This window comes from Poecilia latipinna, unplaced genomic scaffold (assembly GCF_001443285.1).
Source record: "Poecilia latipinna isolate Pla-1442-1.1 unplaced genomic scaffold, P_latipinna-1.0 Scaffold535, whole genome shotgun sequence".
NCBI classification, from domain to species: domain Eukaryota; kingdom Metazoa; phylum Chordata; class Actinopteri; order Cyprinodontiformes; family Poeciliidae; genus Poecilia; species Poecilia latipinna.
The window spans coordinates 114331-130561 of record NW_015113151.1 but is presented as its reverse complement, the minus strand read 5'-3'; the positions used below and the strand labels follow the sequence as shown (position 1 = coordinate 130561).

The window sequence follows — 16231 nt, the reverse complement described above, 5'->3', positions numbered from 1 at the left end:
GGTTACCCCAAAAAATTTACAAATTTTTGGCGGGGCACCCAAAGGAAATTGGGTTTATCCCTCTTTGTTTTTTTTTTTTTTTTTTTTTTTTTTGTTGCTTATTTTGCATATGCTTCATATGAATGAAATGCATGCTGTTGTCTAGGAGTCCTGCAGCGTGTGAGGTCGAAGGTGTCAACCATACGTCAATACACGACCTTGTGCTTTTTAAGCACATCCTCATTCCCCACCACTGTGTGCCCCCGCAGCAGAGGCCAGCCACATTTCGACACAGTCGATTTCAAACCAGAATGGACGTGTACACAGGCTAACAGTCCACTCTATCACCCGCTTTTTCAATGCTTTCATTCGCACACTTAAGCCACACTTCTTTTGCTCCCTCCTTCTATCCTGCCTGCTAAATCCTTCCATATTCACACATTTTCGCTGTTGCACTCACGCAGGCACTCTGTGGTGCATTCTCTGCTGCTCGTCCCCGTACTCCTCTCCTCTTCTTCATCCTTCTCAGCTTCTCTCCCCTCTCAGCCTCTCTGTATCGACTCTTGAGAAGTGCCAAAGCTTGTTGAGTCCACTGTGGCAGTCGCAGCCAAAATGACAGCAGGCACTCCAGCCTCAGCCCTCACTTCACTCCCCCTTCCGTCCTCCTTGCCCCATCCATCCATTCTCCGCTTCACACCTCGCATTCTTCACCCCCACACTACTTACACTCGGTCGGTGCCGTAGCTCCTGTAGTCCACGGCGGCCGAGACGGCCACTATGACAGCTGGCACGCCGTACCCTGCCAGGTAGAAGTACTTAGTCCTGGAGTGTTCGCTCTCAAACACCTCCACCAGCATGATGTAGAGCTGCACCCCTTCCAAGAACATCCAGGTGAAGGCTGCCAAGAAGAAGAAATGTAGCAAGGCCGCAAAGACTGCACAGACAATCTGGTGAGAGAGAAAGAGAAGACTTGAATTACACTTGGAGTGGAAATACACACAGAAATATTTAAGCTGGTGGACGCCTGCACTGATTAGTTGGAGAGCAGAAAAATATACTGCAGGCGATAAGGATATGGGTCCGATTTAGAGCAGTAATTTATCATATTCACAAAAGGAAGAACATTTTTAGTGATGAAATTTTCTGCTGGCAGGGATACGGTGCCCTGCAAAAGTACGAATTCAACGTTTTCACATTCTGCTATGTTCCGACCACAAACGTGAGTGTGCTTTCATGGGATTTCATGTGACAAATCAACATAACGCTGTGTGTAATTGTCAAATGAAAACAAAAAGGACACATGCTGTTCAGCTTTTTTTGTCTCTTTTTTTTTTTTCCAAATACGAATCTGAAAAGACTTCTTCTCCCCTCCTTAGTAAATACTTTACTAAACCATCTTTCCATGTGTCAATAGCCAAAAGTCTGCTGGATATATTTTTAACAGCTTTGTACATATAAATGCTAAAATGTCAGCTCCATCTCACTCAGACTGGACTGGGAATCTCAGTAAAGAAAAGTCTCTTCACCGAACGATGCCGACAAGACATGTTTCACCATAGATGAAAATATTATCTCATTCTGCTTTGCAAAATAGCTCAAGCTTAGTCAGATTGTATGGATTGCTTCTTTAAACAATTCTTAAGCCTGACAGATCTTAACTTTATTCAGGTCTGAGCTTTGATTCGGTCGTTCTAACCAATGGGTTTCAAGCAAAACCTTTAATTGTAGTTCACACTTCACTTGCTGTCTACAACCTAAGAGGATACGTGAGAAAAGATACAAGAGAAATGTGCATTCACAGCTGCAGCCTGTGCTGATTGACCACATTCCAGACAAAGGTAGCAAAGCTTTTTCATCAAGAACTGACAAAAAAAAAAAAAAAATAGACATGAGCTGGGTTGGCACTTTTAGTCTATGACAAATATGGGTACAAAAGAGAAAAAGAAATTGCAGCAAAGTGACTCAGCGACTTTGACCTGAAGTAATAAAGCACAAATAGGCTTGTCAAGATCCAAACTTGAGTAATTTCAGTTTGAATACTCTGTAGTTGGATTAATATGCAGGTTGAATTGCTGTACTGAAGGTGAAGAGTTCAGTTCAATTTGGTATATAATCAAATCAGCATACATGTTCAGCACTTGTCATAAGGAAAAGGGTTAAATGTAAAAAAAGATGTTCTTTTTTTTTTACAACAGAAACATACAAAACACCTAATCATGAACACATCTTTGTTTCCTTTACTTTATAAAACAGAACAAAATATCTGCATCTTCTGACCTAAGGGGTCTGACATGCACCAAAGTATAAAGTAAATCAGAAAAAATGGTTTGTGTGTCCATTTGGGCAATAACTAATCCATCATGAGAATGACCACTGTCAGAAATAACATTAAGAAAAGGCCTTTTAAATCTCTACAAAATGGAACTGCTTCCCACTGTTTTGGTAGAGAAAGGTCAAGGGTGAAGGATTAGTTTCCATATACATCCAAAGCTTATTTTATAATAAGTGAACTTTTGCATTACATTCAAAATGAATCTGAGTGTTATTCAAATGTTACAAAGTAGTGTTTAATATCAGACTTGATCCCATAAAAGAGGAGTTGTGAAAATATTATACATCATGGGAAGATTTAATAGTATTACAGACTTATCTACTAAAAATACACAATGGTAAAAAATAAAAAAATAAAAATTCAATAGCAATTGCAAACTTGAGTTTGGCTTTGCTCAGTCTCAGTAGTCCTTGACTGTAGCTGCTTGCAAAGAATAAACTTTTCAAGGTGCCACTGACAAATATTAACAATCAACACCTGAGAAAAAGAAAGTATTTTTTTATTTTTTTATTTTTTTAAAGTGCACTTTTATTTCACCTTGTGTTTCATAGAGGCTTAATCTGCTCTTCAGCAGTGACGCATGTACTGGGAACTATTTTTTTTAAGTACGGTGCCGCTCTGGAATGAACGGTCAGTCGTGGGGTCACGTTTACAAAAATGTGCAGCGAGTGGCTCTTAGTTTTTGGGAAATGGTTTATTTAATGTTGTCTGCACGGTTAACAGGATAATGCAGTAAGAGAGAACGAGACTGCGGCTCCTTCAGCCTCAGGGAGAAGGTGACAAATGAAGACTGAAACACAGCAATGACATCACCCAAGCCAGCACATAAGCTTTAATAGATTATGAGGCAGGTCTGTGTAAAGAGCACTGTGTGTTGTAAATCATTTCTGTGATTGCTGAGAATGGATTTCAAACAGGCAAATTAAAGCCCTCGGCCTGCACATATTTATCATGGGTGAATTAGCTCGCCGTGTAAAGCACAACAGCTTAACTCTATCTAGGTCCTCAATGCTTTCATGAATTAGCTGGAAATTGTTGTACAACCAATCTGTCGTTATGTTTTCTTAAAAAAGGAAACCAAAGGGATTTTGGGGGGGAAGAACCACGACAGTAAATCCATCAGTTGGTAATGAGAGAAAAGGAAGCCGCCATGAGAAATGTTTGTTTATGATTATTTGATACTCAGGAGATCTAAGAAATGTGCTGATATCTATTATGAAACCAATGTCACGGTGCCAGTCAGATCTGTTGGCATCACTGTCGACGGCAGCTTGTGTCAATGGCACTTCAGAGTAAAACACATCTGCAGGAACGCTACTTATCAACTGACAAGCTTTTCACATTTTACTCCAAAGTTTTAGTCTGACACTATAGCTGCCAATAATGTATTTATATGAAACCTAAAGGTTTTGGAAAGAATAAAAAGACATAATTTGAACCTTTGAGCAAAATATAAAGTCTACTTTTGTTTTATTTTCCTCTTTTATGTTCTTGTTAAGGAACAGAGGTCCTGAGCCTTTGGCCAAACAAATAATACGGATGTCCACACGCATAACAACGAGCACAAACTTCTTACTGGCTGATCGGCCTTGTTGATCCCGACCAGAAACAGTGACTCAGCAATGAACAGGCTGATGCAGAGGTTCTTGTGGATGGTGTTGCGGTCGCTCTGCAGGCCTCTGAAGAAGCAGAATGTGAAGATGCAGATCAGGAGGCAAACGAGCGACAACAGGATCCCGACCCACGTGATGACGTCCAGGAGCATGTCGTGCATGCTGTCTGCTTTCTGTGAGCAAAAGCAAAACGAGACAAGCCAGAGGGGGTGGAGGGGGAAGATAATTTAATAACACGTACACACACAGCCAGTATAACTATGTTTAACCTTGGTTTACTGGAAACACACGCGGGTCATGTTCTTGTAAGACCAGACACGCACTGACAGAGCGCCACCACCAGCCCTGGCCGGTGATCTGGTTCTGGCCGCGTGTCACCGAGCGTTCAGGGCCACAGCGTTACGCCGCGCTGCACAGGTGTGCTAGCTCTATCCATCAGTGTCCTGCAAGCTGGCAGGCAGAGCAATGTTCACCGTAACATTGCAGTGATGGATCTACTGCTCAAAACCTCACACAGTGTTCCACAAAGGCCTGCCAAGCCAACTCTGACCATGACCTCTTTAGATGTAACACACATCCGCGTCCCCACGGGGACAGAACCGGTGTCGCACTTGATCCGAAGCTGTGTGAAAAGAAGCACAACCTTATTGTAACAAAAGACGTAGGTGAAAAGCGCTTATTCCGGACTGGACGGGTCAGTAATGCTTTTATCCAACACCCACTATGGCTCACGGATATCAAAATAAATGCTCTCATCTTCTAATCAAATATCACTTTTACAGCAAAATGCGATCTGGAGCTTTGTTCCGGGTCTCCTGCACTAAACCAGAACTCTGAGATCCTATTGTCAGTATTACATAATATTTTGTCAGTCCAATGTCATCAACAGGCTTAACAAATCAATTTTAAAAATATTCTCTGCCAAGACAGACAGACCGACCGACACTCAGGCACTGAAGAGATCCAATCTGCAAAACACAGGTGGCCCGTGTCTCCTCCTCCTTTGTTCTTCCCAATCTTTTAACCAGCTGGCCAGCTGTTCATTACGAAATGATGAATAACTGACCTCTCGGTACCCTCCCCTCTGCCGTAACTGGCTGGCGAAGCAGAAGAAAAAATAAAAAAAATAAAATAAAACTAAAGAGCATACGTACCTTGACCTCCACGTGAGCCATGAGTACTGCAAAACTGGTGAGGTGGGTGCAGGAACAGCTGGTGTGTGTGCGGTTGGTGGCGAGCAGTCGGCAGTCCTGCGTAGACCAGAATCCCGTCATGGTGCGCTTGGAGTAGCTCCAGAAAGAGCAGTTGGGATTGAAATTCTTCTCTGACTGCTGAAGGAAAAAAACAAAAAAAACAAATAGAGATTGTGATCAAGAGAAATCCAAAGACAGACAACAAGAAGACGAGAGAGGTGGGGGTGGTGCAGCATGGCCAGGAAAATAGTATAACGCTAAGATGAAAAATGTTCCCTTCTTGCTGATTTCTTCTGCTTTTTCTTTTATTTTGTTAGACTAGCCACACCCAGCCTTAATTATTGCCAGACCCGTAGAAGCAAGAAATGACTCCAACAGAACCTATGTGACAACAAGGAGAACGCTAAAAGGCCTTAAAAAGAAATACATCACTCTCTGATCTAAAGTCTAAGTCTTGTATCTCTCTGGAAATGGTTACAAAGCCATTACCAAGGCTTCATGCAAGACACAATGAAAGCAATTTTAAACAAATGGAGAAAACATGAAACACTGTTGAGCCTTAGTCACAAGTGCCTGGTGTGCCAAATCACACAAAAGACCCCAGAAGCATTTCTAAAGCAGCCATGTTTCTTCTCAGCTAAGGTCAATGCTCAGAGATCAACAATCGAGCACAAAAAGCCGTCCATAGTAGGGGTCTGAGGTATAAACCACTGCTTACCAAAACCAACCCATGACCACAACTGTTAAAAGAAAACATTTTGAAGATCGTATTTTTTGAAAACAATTCTGTGGACAGGACCAAGTCAAACTTGTTTATTGTGACATTAATATTTATTTGAGGCTCTGAAAGACTCGAGTGAGCAAAAATTACAAAAGCAAAAGCAAAGGAAATCTGTGTATGTAGGTGGCTGGAGAGCGCGAGGACGCGGCGGAAGAAACCGAAGGAGGAATTACACAGCAAGTCACACGCACACAGCAACATGACAACAAACAGAAGAGACAGAATGCAAAAGTGCAGCAACAGATAAACAGAGCGCCATGGCAGGAGGTGACAGCCCTGCAGCCGCTGTCATTGTGCGCCGTTCTGCGGCGCAGGAGCGGCTTGTGTTGTGTAAACTGACGACGTGTTTGTTAGGCCTATAAAGTTGCTCTCGGAAAGAGCAAGTGAGGAGTCTGCTGCTGCCAACAATCTGGGTCACCAACTGGACACACATTTGCTTGTTGAATGAGAAGCACATAATGAAACCCTGGTGCAGATCATCATCACCGAGACAATATGGACTTCAGTCTGTTAGAGCGGAAGAATCTTCTTTTCTCATCCGGAGAGTGTCAAACACAGTTGGAGTGAAACAAAAGAACTTGAAAATGTATAGCCTAACACTCATTCAAGAATTAGAAACTGCTTTTATTGTCCCGCAGCAGGTGTGTGTGTGTGTGTGTGTGCGCGTGTGTGTGTGGAGAGGAGGGGGAATTCAGCTGTAACAATGGCATCTGATTCATAGCTTAAGAGCAAAGTTATTCTCACCAATTCTTTTTTAAGAATATACTTAAGTATAAGTCCATGTTTCACTACAGAATGCAAAGTTCAGTCATGTGCAAAAATGTTCCTTGTTAGTTTCACCTGACAACCCACTTCCACGTAATTTATCGTGACCTCTAGTTGTGGGGAAAACTGGATTTTTACATCTTTCTTCAACCAATCTGTTGGGTTTTTAGATATGGGTGACAGAGCACTTGTCCAGGGTGACATCAGGGGCGAGAAGCCTTTTTAAAAGCCTTTTTTAAAAATGCCCTTTTACCTCTCAGTTAAATAAAGTCAGTATTGCACTTTTTGCATGGGTAATTTGTGGGAAATTTGCACTCTACTTTATTGAGTAGACACATCTCATTTGCTGGTGACATTACAGGAAGCAGGTTACCCGACTGGGTTTACTCAGTGTGACAATCACACAAGAACCATAATTAGTTGTAATAACGCTTCTTTCAAGTGATTCTCCAACAAGAGCTGTGGTTCCCTGCAGCTCCTCCAGAGCTTTTAGCTATTTTCTAATTAGTGCTCTTCTAGTCCAGCCCATCATGTAATCCACTATCTTTTTATTTTCAAATAAAGGATCGACCAATGTGAAATGATAACAAGTTGGGATATTGTTTCATAGCATAACACTGGTTGGATGTCTCCATAGCTACAACCCACTGTTGTGCTACTTGCTCTTCATTGTTTTGGACTCTATAAGGCCTCAGAAGGCATTTGATTTTACTGGATTGCATTTGGATTTATCAGAATAAATTTGTGCTGAGAAAAATGAGTAAAAGTTTAAGTGGTATGAAATGTTTTGGGATGCACTCCCAAAACATTTACCACACATTAGCAAATAAAAACATGACGTTTAAGTGTTGTTTCTCTGTGGCATAACAGCACAATGCAAAATACACACACACACAAAAAAAAGGAGTAGAGTTTCACAAATTAATTTTTCTGCTGTCGTATGTAAAGGAGCCTGGTGGGCACGCTATAGAGGACAAAATATAAAGGACATACTCTAGCATAAATACATAAATAAATGAAATATCTAACTGAAGTTTGTCCTCTCCTCTGTTAAATTCACACTCATTTTGCATATGAGATTGTCTAATCTGTGGGGACAATTTAGAGGGGTGATATTATTGAAGCAAAAGAGTATCACTACATCCACTTTTAAAAACTTTGCAAAAAATTTCCAAAGATGATCGGAGCCTTCGTAAAGTTTCTGCTGGTGAAATCCTTGCAGTGGAAATAATTGCAGTCTGTGAACACAAAGGCATCTGAAGGCACCGCAGACACTTGCGACGCATTCCCTCGCTCCTCTTATCACCTCACCGAGCAGATTCATAACACCTGGATATACAGAGTGTGTAAGTTCTGAAAATAATATATATATATATAAAAAAAACAAGTTTGAGATGGCACTGCATAGTCATTATGCTCCATGCTCCAAATATAGGTCCTATTAATAATAATGCACAGCTAGCTTGTTTCCCCAACTGTACTCAGGCATCATGTTACTATTTTCTAATTTGTGTGAGGGAAATCACTGATTGTTGTGATAATCTCTGCACGTTGTGAAGAAATATCTGGAAATAAAAGCCTAAAAATTAAGAATGGGGTTTTATGGAAATTTCCAAGTTTCCTACTCTATGAACGTCTACATTTCAGTGTCAAAACTTTTTCAAGATGTAAAATGTGAGTGCCTCACTCAGAGTTTGAGATGGGGGGGGGGCACACATGAGGATGAGCGACATGTTTTTCATTCTGCTCTTTTTTAGGGAAGAATTTATGAGTAGTGGCTCTTTATTTCAAAGAAAAATAACTAATTTGTTAAAACAAAGAAGCACAATCTAATTGGGATGAAATAGAAAAATGTTAAAAAGTCACATCTGTAAAACTGTTAAAATTTTCCTCCCATGCTGTTGAATTTTATTGAGATGCCAGACAAAGCTGGGCTGACTGGATGATTCTCAAGCACGTGGAACCACTGCTGTGCACTGCTGGTCAGCTGGTTAATTTATTCCAATCCAATTCAATCCAGCCAGAGAAATGACTTAAATCTGATGAAGGGAACTAAATATTAGGGTGATGGCAAACAGAGTTGTTGCTCTTCACTTTAGATAAATTGTCAACAAACCAGTGGCAACATTGAAATGGCTGGTCAACAGTTTTAAGGTTTGATTTATGTAATGCCAGTAAAGATTTTTCCATTTATCACTCAGAAGCGTAAATATAGCTAAAATCTATTTTTGGCTATAAAATGTAAATGAAAATAAATCATGTCTGGTTGTTCAAAAAAAAAAAAAAAAAAAAGCTGATGCACCTTTTGCACAATTTTATCTCAGAAAGATTAATAATTATTAGCCTTAGGATAAATAAAGAGAAAATAAGCACACTGTTTTATAAAAGACCAAAAACAATATAAAAGATCTAAAAGACAAATGAATAACCTCAATTAGTGTTACAAGCTTTACAGAGAAAATAGGTGGTGTTTAAAAAAAAAAACACCAGGAGATGAGATGAGGAGGATTTAATGTCTGAAGACAGCTGGTTTTATAGCTTCGGTGCTGCCACAGCAAAAGTCTGATCCTCTGTTCGCTTCAGCCTCGTCTTGGGAACGGCTAGAAGCTCCCGATCAGCAGACATTAATGATCATAAAGGAGGGCTGGGTGTGTGAAGCATGTTACAGAGGCAGGATATTGAAGTTCTTTTACATTAAACAGATTCTTGAAAGGAAGTCTACAAATTTACTGAAATCACACAGGAAGCCAGTGACTGTGATAAGTCCAGTGAGTTCCTGGAAAACTCACTGGAGCTGAAAATATAAACTGTTTAGAAACAACAACAAAAGCAAAAAAAAAAAAAAAAAAACACACTTGGAAGCAGCCAACCTTGAATAACTGACTATTTTTTATTCAGGTAGCAGTTATCTTAAAAAAAATATTGCAAACTCTAGTGATGAAAATCCATGGTTGGGAAATAAGAAACGCAGTGTTCCTGCTGAGATAACCAGGTAAAAAAAGAAAGAAAGAAAGAAAAAAAAAACTTTTCTTTCTCTTTGTGCAAAACAACTGCAGGAAAGTATATTTGATCTGACAGCCCTTCAAGGCTTGTTCTCTTCTGATACCATTTTTTTTTTTTTTTTTTAATTCTGCTGATAAAGCCCCCACTTACCTGCAGGTGTTGGACAGTGAACACGACGGGCTCAGAAAGGTACACCTTATTGCTCTCCTTGTTAATCGACGCTGTGATGACCGGAGAGTTCACGATAACGGAGTAATTTGGATAGACCGCCTCGCTGCTCAGTCTGACGCTGGCATTCTCCGTCGGCAGGTAGGAACCTAAGTTCCTGTACAGCACAAAAGCCATCCTGATCTCACCTGTGAGAGAAGAGATGGACAAGATGCTCTCAATATATGTAAAAAAAAAAAAAAAAAAAACACTGGATGGAACTATTTAGTGGCGTTTTTTTTTTTTTTTTTTTTTAATAGATGTGCATAGATAGTGCAACACAGTTGCATTATCTATGCACATCTATGGCATAAGCACCACCACTGTAGAGTTTCAAGGATGTAAAAAATGTTTGAAAAAAGAGCAAAAACACACAAGTGGACATACTTAAGATAATTATCACCATCTGCCTTATATGCTAAATTAACCATGACATGCTGTTTTTTTTTGGGGGGGGGGGGTTATTTATTAGTGCTGTGAAATTTCCCAGCATATTTCCTGTTTTTTTTGTCTCTGTTAAGTGTTTCAGTCCTCAAATTTTAACATCAAATAAAGATAATCACTAGGTTGATCTACAAAACTCTTCTTCCCTTCACAAATGAACATAGCGTATAGAACTAAAGCGTATTGACTTTTTTTCACCAAAAAATAAATAAAAGGAAAAAAACAAAAAAAGCAAGCATGCACTTTTAAACATTTATGGTAAACAGTGAATGTGTTCACAAAAGAAACCAATGATACTCAGTTAAGCAGATGTTGAGAAGGGTCACAGATGCCCCAGCAAGTATTAGAGAGAGAGAGTCCATGAAACTTGTCTTGTACCGTTTCTGCCGTGCTGCTTCAGAGTGCTGGCTGACAGCTGGATGGCGTTTCCATGTTGCTCTGACTGAGGAAACGTCAGATCTGCAAGGTTTCCATCCGTGCTGAGCCTGGCTACCTCCAGCTCTGAAAAAAAACAACAACAACAAAAAAAACATACACCTTAATGTCAAATCACTGCTTTACACATGACATCATCTTTGCTCTACAGTCTCTTGTAGCAAGCATGTTTTCTCACAAAGTGCTTCAAAGTAGAACACAGGCTTGAATCCTCGAGCAGTTTCCAACTTTTTCTAAAGAGCTAAATAAAAAAATAAAAAATGCTGACATACTTTAAAGAGAAATAATGAGAAATTTTATACTTCAAACTGAAGCCCGTGTCTCCAAGCAACTGGTCTGACACATTGAGGTAGATTACCCGGCCTCTCTTGTACTGTCGGAATCTAATTTCACAATTCTAGTTCGTTAGCACATTCCTGATTACAACCGTGTAAAGTGTTAGATAAAGTTTCTAATTAAGGACTAATTATACCTTTGGTGTATTGCTATCTTGTGCTTCTGAGTGATTTGGTGATTTAGCCTGCTGCTTTTTATGGTGAAAACAGCCCTCTCAGATCGAGTAAACAACATGGCGACAAGTCAGATAAAAAAACAAGAGTGCCTGGATGAGAAGCTAAAAACGGGTAAGAAGTGCTGGGGGGAGGTTGGAAATAAAAAAAATAAAAAAAAGAGAGGAGAGGAGAGAGCAGTCAGAGAAGCAGAATGGATGAGATGGGAAATGAGAGGATGCGTTGAAAGGAGAGGACTGGAGTGGAGACAGATGGAAAAAGACTATAATGTTTTGCAGAGTTTAATAGATGGGGCTCAGAGGAAAGAGATACCGAGGTGCAGAGGAGAGAAAATGGAGGCAGACATAAATACAGACAGTGATGCACAGAGAAAGAAAGACACACAGGTGATGTGTCTGTAACTCACACTTTCACCGAACCAAACCACCAACAATACGGTGCCATGCAAAAGCATTCCAGGATTTTTTTTTTTTTTTTTTTTTTGTGATTTTATGTGACAGATCAACACAAAACAATGCAAAATTTTAAAGAGGAAGGAAAAAGGATGCATAGTCTTCTACTCTTCGCACATGAACATATAATTCTGTGAAATGACTTGGGAGCTGAGATTATTTGGAAGAAGATACTTTGATTTGATTAGAGCCAAATATACTTTTATGGCTAAAACAAAACAAAACAAAACAAAAAAAAAACAACCCCTAAGCTCATGATCTCCACTATAATAAATGATGGTGGCAGCATCATGAAGTGAGAAAGCTTTTCTTTAGAAAGAACAGATAAGGCGATTTGAGTTGAAAGGAAGATGCACAGAACTACATAAAGGTTCATTTTTAAAATATGAAACCTCTAAAAGATTGCAAAGAAACTGAGAATGGTGCATAGATTCACTTTCAATCAGGACAAAAACATACAGCCACAACTACAATGAAAAGCTTTACCCTGACACCCCAAAATAAAAGTCAATGTAAGTGATATGAAAAAAATATTTGTACGTGTGTGTAGTGGCAAGACCTTTGCGTTGCTGTTCACAGTCTTATTGATACTGAACTATTATGCAAAGACAGTAAGAAGTGCACAGCTAGTAGACATGCACCGAACAGGAAAGACAAAACATGGACAAATTATTGATTCATGGGCCTGAAGACAAATGGATGCCACACTTTTCAGATTAGAATTTTATTTGTGAAGAAAAGATTGAAACCATGTATCCGTAAAGTTATGCTTTACATTGTGTTAGCTTGTAATATAAATCTAAAACAAAGTTGGCTGTTCTAACGTGAAAATAATTCCAGGGGGTGTGAATACTTTTTGCAAGGTATTGCAGGTGCAAGCAAACACTCTCACATGCACCGTTCCCCACGGCCAAACTGATCGGCGGGGTATCGAAACATGCTGGGTCTAATCTAATTAAAACATCCATGTCATGACAATCCTCCTCCTTAGAAACACACTTGTTCATTATCGTTATCACACACGCACGGGCTGTTACCGCTGTGTTATCCCTTCAAAATCACTGTTTTGCTTCTAATAATAACACTATTTATCTGTCTGCCTTGTACCGTGCCTCAGTCACAATCTCACACAATAATATCACTTACAGTTGTTGCAGTAGAATCTCTAAATTGCGCCAAATAATTTATTCTTGTCACTCACTCTCATCTAAAGGGCTTGTTAGGAAAAGAAAGGAGGATGGGGAATGTGGCGGGGGATGAGCTTAAAAAGTGTAAGGGAAGACGGAGGCACAAGTGAGGAAGAAGGAAGGGAGGTGCAAAGATGACAGGCGGTTTGGGGCTGATTATGAATAGAGGGGGAGAGATAATCATGGAGGATCTTCCCACTGGATTAGCTGGAAGGGAAGATTAACAACACAAAAAAAAGGAAGAATGTGGAGATGATTTTTACCCTCCCCGCAGCCCACCAAAAAAAGGCATATTCTTGTTTGAAGTTCATGCAGTAGCCTACATTTTGATGAGTATTTATGTAACAATATTTATGCAGTGCATTTGGGGAAAAAAAAATTGGCGGAGATGGGTTGCAGGAATTATATAAGTTAAAATTAGGTATGAAAGTAAACTGCTGGACAGAGCTGCTGCACTTAAAAGGATGGTGCAGGAATTTTAGCATTAAAGCACCACAGTTTTATCGTGTCATTTTCACAAAACATAAAACTAATAATAATAAAAAAGAAATAATTATGATGTGTGAAATTGCATGTTTTGTACCTGTCTAGAGTTTTAGGGTTGCCATTTTAATTTATTCCTTCTTTAACAGATAACAGTGTAGTCAAATCTGCGTGTATATTTGAGCTTAGATTAAAACAACACGAATCATTTATATATTAAAACACAAAAATTAAAGCAATGTGTTTAAGTTAGTCTTAAGAGTAGCTATAACTGAAGACACTTAATGGACACAACATCATATTTTTTTCTACTCTACAAATCAACAACCTAGAAAGCTGATTTTTAGCTTGTGAATTAGTTGTTTTCACTAACTCACTGAGGAAGCTAATTAACTAATGAAGTTAATATTATTAACCCTTCCACAGTCTTTAGAGATGACATCCCCATAGCGTAGTTTGGTGGCGTTGCAATGACCTCGAGTGGACTTTTACAAAGGTTTTTTTGTGTGTGTGGTTTTGGGAACTGACGGTCTGACGGGACACTCCCTGCTGTCTGACTGTGACATCTGCCGTGCTCCTCCTGTGCGACACACCAAGACAGCGGCCTGAGATAGTTGTGTATTTTACTGCAAGTCATGCCAACCAGACTGTAGCTGATATAAGTTTCACGAAAGTGTTACCTTAACTACATAATATTTCAAAGCGCCAAATGTGCTTTTTATAAGACGGTAGATAGTTTGGATGTTTGACCTTGTGGAGTCATATTTAAAGTTGTGAAACGGGAGCTCTTTTCTTCAGTTTAATTCAGTTAGTTTACATAACACCAATTGACAACAAATGTTTTCTCAAGGGAGTTTATCATGCAAACGGATACAATTTCATACAGAAAAATACATTATCTGTATCAGTCTCAGAGAGAGGCTACATAAGGCACTCTGCGTTATCTCTGGCATTTCATGAAAAACTGTTAAGAACTAAAGAAATAGAAATGTTTTGTTCCCAAAATGGGTAAAGTGTCGTACCCTGAATGTAGCTTTCCATGAAGTAATATTTATTCTATGCCCTAAAAAATTCAGATGGTTAATCAAAGATTGTCTTTTTTTTTTAATTTACCCATGACAATTAAAAAAATAAAAAATAAAAATACAGACCCACTGCCACGTACTTCCTGTTCCTGTATAAATCAACATCAGTTTATGTCTATATCACCACTCAATAGGAATGTGGCAAACCTTTAAAGGTCTATTAAATGTGTTCACATAAATCTCAGAGTTTTCAGATTGGAGTTGTTTGAAGACGCCTCTTGGACTAGTGGCTAGCTGCATGCAGCCCCTTAGACCAACTAATCTGGATTTATACGAAATGAAGATGGCAAGAGAGTTATCTGCTGTAGGTAAGATATTAACAGTCAATAACATTTTCACAGATCCTCACTTCAAAGTGCCCAGACTCTTCCTTTAGCACTAATCAAAAATTTGACAAAGTCACATAGTAAAGGACAAACTTTGTGGAATCTTATCTGTCTGAACAGTCCGTCTCTGACTGCAGTAATGTAATCACCATGCTGTGTGACTTAAATAGCTGTAATATCATTGCTTACTGATGTAAAAGTGAGCCAGAAAAAAAGGCCTCAGAGCATCATTTGACATTCAACTGCCACCATCACCCTCAAGCATGCACTCATCCAGTCTTCTTCTTCTCTTATCATCTTCATTTTCCTCTCTTCTCCTGCTCCTCCTTCGTAGCTTTTCATCTGTGACTGAGTAGCGCATAAGCACTCTGAATTCTAGTAATAGGGGATGATGTGAAGGAAGTTTTTAAAAATATCAAATCACATTGGAAGTAAATATGAAGATAACTAGGAGGGGGGATCTAAGTGGGTGCGAGTTGCTGGTCTGGGCTCAGATGAAATGAAGACTCCCAGATATATCGTCTCCTAAAGGCATGAAAAACAAAGAGGAAGCAAAACTCTGTTGTGCCGCAGCCCAGTAATGACATGATCGGGCGAGAAAAGAGATTAGGGAAGAAGAAGAACAGAAAAAAAGAAAAGTGGTGTGCACAATGCCTTAATAACAAGCTTTGTTCTCCTTTGTCAATTCCGCCTACGAGCAGAGGGCAGAAAATATGGAAATAAATAAATAAAAAATGATTGTCTCCAGCAAAATAAGCATGCCAGCCTCAAGGCCAATGTTTTTCCTTCATTTTGCTAGATAAGTATCTCAGTGGGTTTGACCCTTTAAAACATCTTGATACTGACCTCCGTCTTGACAGCTTTGCATATTTACTCCTCGTAATAAAGCAAAGCATGGAAACCTTTAAAGAGGCGATGAAAAGCATTTTGGATTTTCTTTTTTCCTCTCCCTCAGCTTGCTGCATGACTTGTTGTGCATGTAAACAGATCTACTGAATTACAAAGCTTGAGATCCAAAAGGGAGGGGAGTTAGTATCTCTTTTTACTCACATACCTCCGACATTATGTTTTACGTCTTATGGCACAACAGCTAAAATTTAATACATTCCACGTGGAATTTATTTGACAGACCAAAACGAAGAAGAAGTGCAAGGTGCAAAACCTCCATAAACCTTAGCTTCTCCTCATAAAGCTTTCTCCATCTCTGCCTGTTAGATTACTAATTAAGTAAATGTGTGAACGCAGTCGGCTGAATGTATTAAGGCGTATCACAGCGAAAGATTTGCATACAAATACACGCAACGCCATTTACATTTTATTTGTAAGTAAATATTGAATAGCAATCATTTTCTTTCCACTTTCGAATGATGTGCTACTGTCTGATGTCCACATTAAACTCCCAGCAAAACACGTTAAAGTTTGTGTTTATATCATAGC

The 16231-nt window shown here is 39.4% G+C and overlaps 1 protein-coding gene across 10 annotated transcripts in view; it reads right to left on the bottom strand.

Moving 5' to 3' along the window:
* The window catches only part of adgrl3.1 (adhesion G protein-coupled receptor L3.1), a 161497-nt gene that overhangs the window by 37686 nt on the left and 107580 nt on the right, over nucleotides 1-16231 (bottom strand). For 9 of the 10 annotated variants that reach the window (XM_015040981.1, XM_015040986.1, XM_015040987.1 and 6 more), the window contains 5 exons: nucleotides 10696-10818; nucleotides 9817-10022; nucleotides 5079-5255; nucleotides 3888-4097; nucleotides 706-926 (listed from right to left, as the gene is read on the bottom strand). In XM_015040981.1, coding sequence (XP_014896467.1) covers nucleotides 706-926; nucleotides 3888-4097; nucleotides 5079-5255; nucleotides 9817-10022; nucleotides 10696-10818 — 937 coding nt within the window. The remainder of the gene's footprint in view (nucleotides 1-705; nucleotides 927-3887; nucleotides 4098-5078; nucleotides 5256-9816; nucleotides 10023-10695; nucleotides 10819-16231) is intronic. The other variant, XM_015040982.1, reaches the window with a different exon arrangement.